Source organism: Mchenga conophoros, linkage group LG7, assembly GCF_057382185.1.
Source record: "Mchenga conophoros isolate Kocher_MC1m ecotype Shallow Benthic linkage group LG7, M_conophoros_male_GT1.1, whole genome shotgun sequence".
Taxonomy (NCBI): domain Eukaryota; kingdom Metazoa; phylum Chordata; class Actinopteri; order Cichliformes; family Cichlidae; genus Mchenga; species Mchenga conophoros.
In genome coordinates, this window is record NC_140532.1 from 14117534 (window position 1) to 14130063 (window position 12530).

Below are 12530 nucleotides of genomic sequence, written 5' to 3' on the forward strand. Positions count from 1 at the left end.
GCAATAATTATTTGTTTTTATTTCAGTATGAACATACACAAGCCTAACCTCTTCACAAAATATACTGGGTCAGAAAACCCACCAGATAATGAAGTCGAAGCATCCCAGTGCAATTAAATATCTCTTCTGACTATCAACTACAATACAAATATTGTGAGGTCAAATAATCCCACCACCAGCTTCTGTGTGTGTGTGTGTGTGTGTGTGTGTGTTGTATTTTGTTTTCTTTTTTTAATATGTTTAACAAATACTTAGCTAACCGTGGTTAGGACCCCTGTCAGTCACGTGACCAGGCGGAGTCTCTGGTTTGTACCAGCTGCTTCCTCACCTTTGCTGTGCCGGTTTTATAGTGACAAGAATGTAAATCATGCACTTAAAAAAATGTTGTCCTGTGTTGTCCTTTAAGCAACACCTCTTTACTCTCCTGCGTGTTGGATGCACCTTGTATTTCATTGTATATTTATTCGTGCGCTTTTCAAAGTTTGTAACCTTGAAAACACGCTTTCTTTGGCGAGGGGAGGGAGGCTTTTATATTTTTGTTTTAGACATTTTGCTGACAAGTATGTTGCACGCCCTCTCACCTGCATGTGATCTTGATGGAAATCTCTGGTTTTTTGTTCACGCATACGCGCGCACACACTTTGCACTTCCCGACTTTGAAAACTGCCAATAGAGCAACAGCAGGCTGTTTCAGCACTCTGGACAGTTCCTCCACAGAGACCCGCGGGGATGTTTGAACCGGAGGCTCTCCTCAGCAACACCACCACTCCCACCCAAGTAAGACTGGGGACACCAAGGCTGAGTCCAGCACTGAGATTTGCCACTTCCAGATCCTGATTGTGTGTGCGCGCACGCACAGATGACTCCACTGGAGTCACACAACCCTTCCCCCACATACGCATATCATCCACCCAGAGCTATTCTATCTGTATGGAAATTTGGGCTCCACAGCTGGAATCCCACAAAGCACTGTCATCTACTAATAGTTATTATCGCTTTGGCCTGCTCCCTCACAAAAACCCTGCAATACAAGCACATCGCATCTTTATGGTAATGCCCTACAATAACAGCCCCAAGCTATGGTGCATAGACCTTTGTTATCATTACGATAATTCCCATTCTCACTTGACTCCTCATTACACTATTGAAACTGCTCGGGGTTGGATATAGACAAATTCCTGTATCTCCCTTTATTACACTGTAGCATACAGTGATAGTGCACAGAACTTAGGGTCCCTAAATACTCAAGCAGTCCCTATAATGGCAATTTAAGAGTTGTTCTTATGAATTAGCAGCAGAGAGATCTGTTTGCTATAGCATTAAGGCGCTTTTGAACTTGGTTCTTGTTGGGGATGAACAGCGTGGAGTTTAAATGCAGATTGGATTATGTTTGACAAAACTCTGTTTATTTTTATTATACTGTAGAAAAGAAATAGCAAAATTATTTTGAGGTCCTTTTTTCTTTGTCAACTGCTTTCTTCAAGGTCAATTTTACTTCACACATTAAAAAAACTTCTATGGTCTTCTATGGTTAAAAATGAATTAATGCATATTAGGTTGTTTCCAATGTAATTTAACACATATTTGCTACAGTGTTAATATCTAGAATATATTAGTATATTACTGTCTTTTTGTCAGCATTATTTTTCGGTACTGGTGGTAAATATAGCTTTACATATCTGATCTCAAAGTTAAGTTAAATGCTGCTACGACCGTTTGATTTCTTTGTGTATTTTTTATTTTTCTTCCTTGGATTTTTCTATTTTATTTTATTTTATTACTTTTTTGTCCAGCGTCGACCAAAATCTTCATTCGCTGCCATCAGGATCGTGAACTCTGTGCTCTGAACTCTGCATCTTCATTCATGAAGCTCATTGCCTTTAGTGATTGCTTTAGCTGCATGCTCGATCTAATTGTATTACACATATTAGTATGGGCAAAATGCATCTTTGAATCAGTGTGATGTTTGCTCTCTGATGGGTGCAGAGTTCATCATGAGAAAAAAAGGATTTGAATTTGCCAGGAGGTTTTCTCCCTCTCTCTCTCTCTCTCTCTCTCTCTCTCTCTCTCTCTCTCTCTCTCTCTCTCTCTCTCTCTCACACTCTCTCTCTCTCTCTCTCTCTCTCTCTCTCTCTCTCTCTCTCTCTCTCTTGGCCTGTTTTTTCCAAAACAGACGAGTCTGTGATTTACGACACACGCCTTCTACGATGCGCTTCAGGTCAGCTCTATATTGCAAGCAAGGCTCAGAGAGACATGGCAGCTTGTGTCCTTGCATCTCTCCATGAATGCCCGCACAAGGCCTCTGGATTGCACAAAAAAGTAATTGCGGAGTGATGGGCACAGCTTGTCCCGTGCAGCCTGTGTCCCACACTTGAAGGCTCTCCTCGGAGCACCCTCATTGTCACATAGCCTTTTAGCACCTTTGTTCCTTCCTTCCCTCAGGACCTCACAGCTCACCATTGGCAGATGAGTCCCTGTCTGTGACAAAAGGGTCCCTGCGCTCAGCCTCATTTGATGCTGTGATGAACTCCCCCCCCCCCCCGCCCCCCCTCACTCACACTCAGCACACACACACTGCACACCTCCTCCTGCGAGAAGAAATGTTCCGTTTAGCGGTGGAGGATGTGGGGGTCAGGACCCAGGGGTGGGCTTTTAGGAGACAAATAAACATCAGAGCAGGAGAGGGGTGATGACTTGTTTACACATTAGCGAGCATTTAGCAAGTCTCACTGTTTTCAGCGCGTCTCTCCGGTGGCCTCTCAAACAGCTGATCTTTCTCTTTTGTTGTCCTTCCAGCTCACGATCAACACCGGTGGAATCATGTTGAACAGTCTCAACTTGATCTTGATGCGTACCTGATCAGTCCTGGATCACGTGTCTTTTATCCATGAATTACTGCGCATCGCCCTCTCAGAGAGAGCAAAACCGGGAAGATCCAGAATAATTAGCCTGCAGCACTTTTGCCAGTGATTGTCATCAAACAGTCTCTTGCACATTTTGCGCTGCTCTTACCCTTCCAGTGTTTTTTTTTTAACCTAATCAGGCAAACACACACATACACGCATTTGAACACACTAACTCACAAACTGCATCTTTCTAATACCATCTAATGAGGTGATGACCAACCACTTGTTATAATTGCTTCAGTCTCCTTTTAATTTTCAAGCTTATTAATCATATGTAGAGTTATTTAAGAATGCATAAATTAATCTTAGATTAAAAAGCCTATCAAAGCTTCAAAACAATTAAAGAGTAAGGTAAGATTTCCCCTGGGCTGGCACTTTTATTTTAATAGAGTGTTCAGGTGATTATCATACTTTGATGCAGCACTGTGATTAATGCAGACACACTTTTAAACGAGCTGTTCTGGCTTGCACACATAAAAAGGTAGAATAAGCACGAACCTGACGATGACCTCACTGACTTCTTTTTTTTTTTTTTTTTGGAGGGTGGGCTACTTTTCCCATTTCCTCGCCTGTAGGTGTGGTTGAAAATCGCTTTTTACACACCACTTCCTGCAGAGAGGGAGTCCTGCGAAATAAGTCTGTAGCATTAACAGGAGGTCGTTGTCAGTCTTTTGAGTACTTGAAAGCATGCTCATTTGGAGTGGTTCAGTCTGTCAACACAACTTTTGATTCATCTGAATGTAACACCGGCTGTTAACGGGGTTTACTCTGCTGCTTCAGTGATCAACGGATATTGCCATTCAATCTGAATCTGGTTACTCATTTGAGATGAACAACACCATCGCATTCTCCTTTTTAGCAAAAATAAAATAATATTTTTTTATCATACAATGTGGACATTAATCCCATTAATTTGCATTCGGCGAATATAAATGTTTCTACTTCCACATTTAACGCTGACTGGACAGAAATCTGCATTAAATTCATAATTCTGATATCAGTAATATGCATTTTTATTAGCATTTTGCAACTGTTTTATTATTATTATTATTATTATTATTATTATTATTATTATTATTATTATTCGCGTGGTATCACATGGTACACCTCTCAGAATAAGTGAACAATTACAGATACGTTGTTATTACCGCTCTGCCCCACTGGGGTCGATGGGGCCAACGGGATCGTGTCCTGTTACCTTCATTAATATTACATGACTGCCTGTCGCAGCACTTGTGCCAGATGAAAACAATTAATCCAAACCTTTATTGGCTTTTAAAGGGTAAATGTTGGTCGTTTATGGCACGAGGCTTCACAGTTTTCTTCTCGTGGATGCCTTTCTTTCAAAAAAGAGGGAAGGACCCAAGCGAGAGATCACCAAAGTGACCTTATAGAGCAGCTGGTGATTGTCACAGCGCGCGTTTAGGCCGGGGAGCTGGTAAACGGCGTGTCCGTGGGAACACAGCACATGATGAAGGCCTGAGCGCCGTATTCATAGGCGGACGCGCACAACAATGTGTTGGGGGGTCCCTGCTGTTTTTAGCGGAATGCCTGATCCCACTGCAGCCTCCTCCGTGCATAATGCCAAATAACCCTGAGAAGGAGCAAAAAATAATGAAACGCATGTAACCGACACCACATCATGACGGAATTATGATAAAATATTATATATATATTTTTTAATTTAAATGTATTTTTATCATATTTAAAATATAAGAAAGCCGATTGCTTTAAAAAACAACAACAACAACAACAACGATTTATTCATTTATTTAATGTATCTTTTCTAAACACTTTACCCAATAAACCTCCAGGCTGCTTTGAGACTAAGCACTCAGATCAGCTCATCTTCATTGGTCATGAATCCATAGTTAATTCAGACTGCCTGTGTGAGTGGGAGTGTCTTGCCATAAGTTTTGCCGTCACTTGATTGCGATCGTTGTAGTGGAGTGGGGGGGCTGTACCACAGTCTGCCTGCCATGTGGACTCTGCTGCTGCTGGTGGCGCAACACAAACCATCCGCACACACTGAGAGGGGAGCAGAGAGGCGGGAGGGAGGCGGTGCTGCACGGACAACTGCGTCCCACTCCTAAAGCAAACATCTTCAAGTCCTCCAGCGCGGAGTTGTCATTGCTCCGACATTCACTTGATCACAGCTTTGTCGTTCACGGCGGAGGGGAGCTGCGCGAGCGTCTGAGGTGAGTTTGGGAACAGACTTTGGGCAGCAGATGCACTGAGTGTTTTTGGGGTGTTCCTTATTATTTACGCGCAGTCTCTTTGATATAATCGTGTTCATACACTGAAGAGGTTTAAGATATTAAAGCAAATATAATTCCGTGAACTTTAAGCGTGGAATAGCTTATATGATTTCTCTGCAATGTCCTAAACACGAGTGTCTGCTTTAAAGACTAATTTCTAAAAATAAAGCATCAGCTTCGTGTGTCTTAAATTAAAAACGAAGGCCTGCAAATGACTTGTCCTCGACCTAAAAACGCTGCAGTGAAAGCTAATTATAAAGCTGGAGTTTTGGCGTTCGTTTAACTCACGTGTTCATATCAAACCTTGCTTTTCTTTTTTTTTTCCCTGCAGCTTCTAGGCCTCCAAGGATGGACTCGATACCTGCGGGGCGAGACTCCACTTCCTCGCCAAACTCCAAACAAGAACTTTCCTACCCGAGCACTAACTTGAAGCCCAACCAGGTCGGAGAGACTGTGCTGTACGGAATACCGATCGTGTCTTTGGTAATAGACGGCCAGGAGAGACTGTGCCTCGCACAAATATCCAACACCTTATTGAAGAATTATAGCTATAACGAGATACACAACAGGCGTGTCGCGCTGGGGATCACTTGCGTCCAATGCACCCCTGTCCAGCTGGAGATCCTGCGGAGAGCAGGGGCGATGCCCATCTCCTCCAGGCGCTGCGGGATGATCACTAAACGCGAGGCAGAGAGACTTTGTAAGTCCTTCCTAGGAGCTCACTCGCCCCCCAAACTTCCGGAGAATTTTGCCTTTGATGTGTCCCACGAGTGCGCCTGGGGGAGTCGAGGCAGCTTCATCCCGGCCAGATACAACAGCTCCAGGGCCAAGTGCATTAAGTGCTCCTATTGCAACATGTACTTCTCCCCGAATAAATTCATATTTCACTCCCACCGCACGCCGGAGTCCAAGTACACGCAGCCAGACGCAGCTAATTTCAATTCTTGGCGGCGGCATCTAAAACTAACAGATAAAGGCAGTGCCATGGAGATTTTACACGCGTGGGAAGACGTGAAGGCCATGTTCAACGGGGGGAGTCGCAAGAGGACGCTGCCAGGCAGTGGGTCCGGGTCTAGCTCTCCTTTGAAATCACACGAGCCCAGCCGTCCACAAAGCTCCCCGGAGATCCCCGCAAAGATCCTAAGCTGCGAGGGCAGCCGGGGTGCTATGACGAGCACGCGCAGCTACCCGGTCATCCCGGTGCCCAGCAAGGGCTTCGGGATAATGCAAAAGATCCCACCGCCCCTCTTCCCTCACCCATACGGGTTCCCGGCTTTCGGCCTGTGTCAGAAGAAAGAAGACGGCATGATGGGCGAGCAAAGCAAAGGCGGCCTCCCGGGTGTGCTGTGGCCTGCCACCAAGGACAGCGCCTACCACTCCTTCCCCATGTTCTGGCCCGCGGCCGGCGCGCTGCCCATGCCCCCATATCCCCAAACCCAGCACAAGCCCCCTCCAGAGCTGCTGTGTCCGCCCAGGCAGACTGACATGGACATGTCCGAGCACAGTGACCGCAGCACCAACACATCGAAAGACAGCGCGGTCGATAATGACCGATGCTCCAGCACTCAGTCTCTGCGCAACGAAGAAGACAAGTCAGGGGACGAGGGGAGGCCGGCGGAGGGGGTGCCGCTCCAGCCCCGGAAAATCAGCTACGTGTCGGCGTTCAGACCTGTCATCAAAGACGCTGACTGCATCGCCAAGCTGTACGGCAACAGAAGCGCGTACAACGGCTGTCGCACCGGTTACTTATCGCCCGACTTTTTAAGCGAGAGCTCGAGCTACCGCTCTGTGTCCCCGTGCGTAGACAGTGAGGGCGAGCCAGACGTGGACGTGGAGACAAACAAAACGCAGGACGAGGAAGAGGAGGAGGGCTCCCGGCCTCTGTCTTCGGTGTGTCCTCGGACTCCCCTAGCTTTGACACACACCGTTTCACCACACGATTCTGACTCTAAAGGCCTGCAGGAGAGCAGCCTGGTCGATTCCCAGAAAACGAGCCTGCACGTGGCCCAGTCCTCTGAAAGAGAACTGCAGACCAAGCAGTTATCAGAGAGCCACATAGCTGCACCTTTCACCGAAGTGAGTGACTTCAAACACGGGCGATAATTCAGAGCTGTAATTTTCCCCTGAAGATCGGGTTCTGTTCTTTTTGCCTGTATGTGTACGTTTCAGCAGAGAAATGTGTGCTTGTGGGGGAATTTCTGTCTATGTTAAAACAGTGTAACACAACAAAAGGCATTTCCACATCACTTAGGAGGGGGAATAAAATCTTTTATCGTTTCTCTAATAAAATATCTATACATTAATTAAAGGTTTTCATTATTCATTTTTTTTTATGTTTTACTCCATTACAAATATTTTTTTTTTTCACCAAACTTCAAAGAAGTGGTAATTCTTTTTCCTTTAGGTTTACACACCAGAGAGGAGTGAGCTGCAACAAAGGAGCAGTCCGTATCAATTCAGAGCTGCGAATTACCCGCCTGGAGTAGGCCTACTTACAACAAACGGTTAGACTTTTATTTTCCTGCCTTTGTTTAAAAAAAAAAAAGAAAAATGAAAAAAAAGGGAGGGAAAAAATTATATCGACTTATTTTGTCTTAAGATGAGAGTGCAAGTAAAGAAGAGCCGTCTTCCACAGTGGAGGAGATCGAAACGAAATCTTTTAACGAACAAAGCAGCGAGGAGCACCAGCGAGAGCCGGATGAAGGTAAGTTACACCGAGGTCAGAAAAAAGGGATTTCAAACAAAACAAAAAAAAAAGCTCAGTAGATGTGGGACTACATTTTTGCCGAAGAACTTAATTTATATTATGTGTACTCAGGCGAGGACGCGCCACCCAGAGCTCTACCAACACAAAGGGACATACAAAGTCTGGCAAAAGGTAAGCTATCTACTGCTTCTATTATTATTATTATTATTATTATTATTATTATTATTATTATTATTATTATTATTATTATTATTATTATTATTTACATTTGACGTAGCCTACATTATTGAGTTTTTCTCCATCACATACATTTATAAATATAAAAAAAAGCTCATGAGAGGTTGTAGATTAGCGGGCCTAAATTTTATAAATCAAGCAAAACTTGAGTCAGTTTCAACGTCCTGTCGCTCATCTGCACCTTCAGAGTCTTTGTATTTTCGAGGTGGAGCGACCTTTAATTAAAAAATTAGAAAAACTGAAGTTAAAGTTAATAAGACAACACCTCAGACTTTCCACTTTCATCTTTTGTTACATAAATGTGGGGTTTGGCGGGGGTGTCGTCTGCAGTCCAGGAAGACCTGCTCTGAATTTTCAGTGCAGATGATGATAATGATGTGCTCATCACTGTCATTAAAAATAGCAAAAGTGTCCTACATGGAAGCTGATGGGAAAGCCCTCATCTTTTCTCCTTCAACACCCGGCGTTTTTGTTTGATTTTGATTTGTTTCTTTTTCTGTGTTTATTTATTTGTTTATTTTTGCAGAAGAGCTACAAAAGCAGCTCTTGGAGCAGGTGGAGCTGAGGAAAAAGCTGGAACGTGAATTTCAACATTTAAAAGGTAAGCTAATCTCTGCCACGGTGCATGTAAAGGCAAATGTTCCTCCTCTCTGTGACTGAGGCCAAAACATAAGCCTTAATATATCAAATCCACCTCAGCAGTAGTTCCCATGTGCTGCAGCGGAACTAAATAACTGCTGCTTTTAATCTGATCTACCTTTGCCCCTTTTTCATATTGATATACTGAATATATGTTTTTTTAAAATATATGTGGACAGCAGAAAAAAAAGGGTAACTTTAAAAAGTCAGTGTTTGATTTTTATGAAACACTAACTGAAAAATATCTATAATAATATAATTATATATAAAACGGTTCCCCATCCACCACAATGAAAAATGTTACAGAACATTCCCATCTGCAGTCCATACATTAAGACCATCTGGATATGACACTAACAGCTTCACACTGGCAATGTAAAGATCATGATTTTGAAAATGAAACTAACCATGTCCTCAAGAAGCAGCTGCATTCAGGTGATTAATCAGGTGAATATCAGGTGAGATATGAGCAAATATTTTTTTTGTAACTTAAAATAATTTTATCCACCTTTTCTTACAAACAAATAAATACCTTTTTTCTGAAACATATTATATAGCAATATGAATATTTGGCAGACTCATATAAAAATTGAGAATTGATGTAATACCCAAAATATGTGCACTGGTTGCAGTACAGGTAAAGATGAATAGAAATTAAGATAAACCTGCAAGAATGGAAACTAAACGATGTCACATACAGGTAGTTAAGTGATGATGAAGGCTTCCATATATAAAACTATTTGTTTTTCAAAATTTTTGGAAAGAAATTAAACCTATATGTGGCCCATTTAGCATATATATATATATATATATTAAAATTATTATTAAAAATCTAGGGACAAGACAGTAAAACTTGTTAATGTTAACCCTGTAATATCATTAATATTGGAAACTTTTTAAAAAAAATTTTGATACCTAGCATAATCATCCTATTACTATATCTGAAAGTAAGACTGTTATGAATATAAGAGTGGTGAAGAAACATTATCAAACAAAAATCTGAGCAGATGTTATGATGTAACATATTTAAAGGGTATTCCGTTTATATTTCTCCTAATATAAACATGTCCTTGCAAATGCTTTTTTAAACTTTCATCAGTGGCATCAATATTTTAATTATAGGTCGGATTTATTTTCATTTAAATGCTATAAATAAAAAAATTATTGTCATAAGAAAATGTTTTTGTTTCCAGCTGAAGGCATGCCCGGGTGTTTGCTACCGTTGATGCCCTTGGTTTGTAGCTTTAGCTTGAGAAGAGCGCCCTCTACTGATCAGCTGCCCGACAAGTTTAATACATGCATCTGTTGTGAATGGCATCAGCCTCTTAAAAGCCTTAATTTATAAGAAACTATTGCCTCTCTCTAAACAAACATTCCACTTTGTTTGTTTATGCTGTGGAGGTTACATGATTGTTTAAAATGACAAAGATCAGAGGTGCAAACATTTCCTACATGGTTCTGTCAGTAACTTTGGGGACAGCGGTGGCTAAAATGAAGGGGTTTTTTTCTGTCTGTGAAATAATTGTGGTTGGTTTACTGACTCAGATCTTTCATTTGCTTCTCAGATAATTTTCAGGATCAAATGAAAAGGGAACTTTCCTACAGGGAGGAGATGGTCCAGCAGCTTCACATAGTCAGAGGTGAGAAAAATAAAGCAAAGGCAGCGCACACAACAGCGTTTCAAGATGTTTCTAACTGTGGGATTTACAGATATTTTATAGCTTATTTTTCATGTAAAATCACCGGCGACAGTCTATGTGCTCAATTAGGTTTATTTTACTGTTTTCATATATAACGGACAAGCCTGATTTTTCACATGATCTCTGTTTTTGGCATCGGGGGTGCAAAGTGGTGAACAGTATCATAACGTAACTTTATATCAACAGATATTAGTGGCCAGCTCTTGCCTCTTGCGTGCACACTTACCCCAGTGAATTGCTCCAGAAAGAGAAGGTCGAAGGGTAATTGTGGATGGACAGGCTATTTGAGTGGATGGTCCACAGCCTCTTTAAACGCTTCCAAACTACTTGTTTTGAGCAACTCCTACTCATATCATGAATCGATCATATCATCATTTAACTGTAAACGTGCAGTTGTGTTTAACTTGTCTTATGTAGGTCTAAATATTTAAACAGCAGCAGCCTCTGTAATCCCCAGCAGGATGATTTACGCTCACATGCGCGTGCACTATTGATTGTTTGATCTCCTTCTTCATAGAAGCTCACGACGCTTTACACCATTTCTCCTGTAAGATGTTGACTCCTCGCCACTGCACCGGATCCTGCTCCTTCAAATCGCCTCTGCTACCACCGTGAATCAGACACAGGGGCGCGAGGACGCAGCCACAGCTTCTGTTAAAAACCACACCACGGGAGATTTAAAAACCACCACGGACACTCTGAGCCAAGCTGAAAGTAGTCTAAAGTGTAATTACCTGTAATATATTAAAAAAAAGTAAAAAAAAAAAAAAGTGGATCTCCACCCTCAGCGTTTATGTATCTCGCATACAGTGATTTGTTTTATTGAAATTATCCCATCGATTATTATTATTTGTGGCAAAGTGCAATGACAATGTATGTTTGTTGTAAAGGTGGGTTATTATTTCTTCTTCTTCATTTTTTCCTCCCCCTATCAACAATAGCAGCTTTGATTAGACGGTTCATTGCTCCTTATCCTCTCAGTATTGTAAATAAGTCTACTAATTTTAATGTGTTCTTCCATGCAGGCCAGTAGCTTACCTTGGATGTTATGCACTTTAAAACGAGTGGTGGGAATTACAGTAAAAAACAAAGCAAAACAAAATACAAAAAAGCCTCCGCGTTGAAATACAGCATATTTATTTCTGTAGCGGTCAAACTATGCCTATTTGCTGTTGGAAATTTGAAAAACACAGAAATTAGTAGGCTGAATTAGTGCATCTGCGACCTTGTAAGCAGTGACATATCCTATTAAGAATAGTCTATTCCTCCATGTAATATTTGTTTTTGTCGCTAATGAATAAATCATTTTATTTAAAGAAGTGTGATTTATTTCCCCCCATATTTACATTTCTTTTTACCTTTTTGATTCCCACAACTTTTTTTTCTTTTTTTTTCCTGCAAGTAATCAATCAACACAGGATCTCGTGAGCCAGTGGACTCCTAATTTAGCAAAACCCACTTATGTGAGTGCACCTTTCACCTTTGTGAATGAATGAATGAAGCTATATGCTGTAAGCGTTATTTAAATAACTGTTTGTGGAGGGGGAAATAATGCCATATCCATGAGAAAACAGCTTTCTACACGCGGAAAACAAGCAACCCGAGGCTATTTTGAGTGTGGAATATTCGTCTAGGTAATCGACGACTGAGACCTAGATCCAACTTCCCAGAGCCCAAGGAAACAACTTGAAATGATCAGGTGTTTAGTTTATATATATATATATAAATAAATAAAGTGATAAGACAAGGAAAAAGTGGCGGATTCCCAAGTTAAGATTGCCAATATTAATTACGTCTAAATGACTTAATTATAAGGATCAAATATTTCCATTGTCAGTTGACAAATTAAATAAAAGATTTACAAATTATAGCACGAATAAAGGGAAGGAACACTGCGTCTTAAGCCTAATTGCGACCCTGTTTTATCTTTACGTACTGCAGAGCAAGCCAACTAAGATCTGAAGGTGCGCCCTGCTTTTGTTCAAAGTAGTCTGTAATACCTCGGAGACGCCCTGTGGTCGTTTGTGTGCCAGCAGCGCCCCCTGCTGTGCACTGTGGAGAATGAAAACTGACTTTTTATGTT

General features: G+C 41.7%; 1 protein-coding gene across 3 annotated transcripts; it reads left to right on the top strand.

The window, feature by feature from the left end:
• Positions 1-2132: 2132 nt before the first annotated feature.
• skor1b (SKI family transcriptional corepressor 1b) lies at positions 2133-11608 on the top strand. Of its 3 annotated transcripts, none has more exons than XM_085282288.1 (8): positions 2133-5104; positions 5496-7240; positions 7569-7668; positions 7764-7868; positions 7983-8042; positions 8635-8709; positions 10313-10387; positions 10965-11608. In XM_085282288.1, exons 2-8 carry the CDS (start codon positions 5513-5515, stop codon positions 11060-11062), a joined length of 2241 nt encoding a protein of 746 aa, XP_085138414.1. In that variant the 5' UTR covers positions 2133-5104; positions 5496-5512; the 3' UTR covers positions 11063-11608. The 3 variants fall into 3 exon arrangements, with proteins under 3 accessions (XP_085138414.1, XP_085138416.1, XP_085138415.1); XM_085282290.1 differs by having other exon boundaries at positions 10968-11608; XM_085282289.1 differs by having other exon boundaries at positions 2133-7240.
• The last annotated feature ends 922 nt before the right edge of the window (positions 11609-12530 follow it).

Excerpts from the sequence above, each read along its gene's own strand:
- skor1b (XM_085282289.1), top strand. The coding sequence starts at position 5,513 with ATGGACTCGATACCTGCGGGGCGAGACTCCACTTCCTCGCCAAACTCC. Across the intron at positions 7,241-7,568 it reads TAGCTGCACCTTTCACCGAA|GTTTACACACCAGAGAGGAG; the intron begins GTGAGTGACTTC and ends TTTTTCCTTTAG. Across the intron at positions 8,710-10,312 it reads TGAATTTCAACATTTAAAAG|ATAATTTTCAGGATCAAATG; the intron begins GTAAGCTAATCT and ends TTTGCTTCTCAG.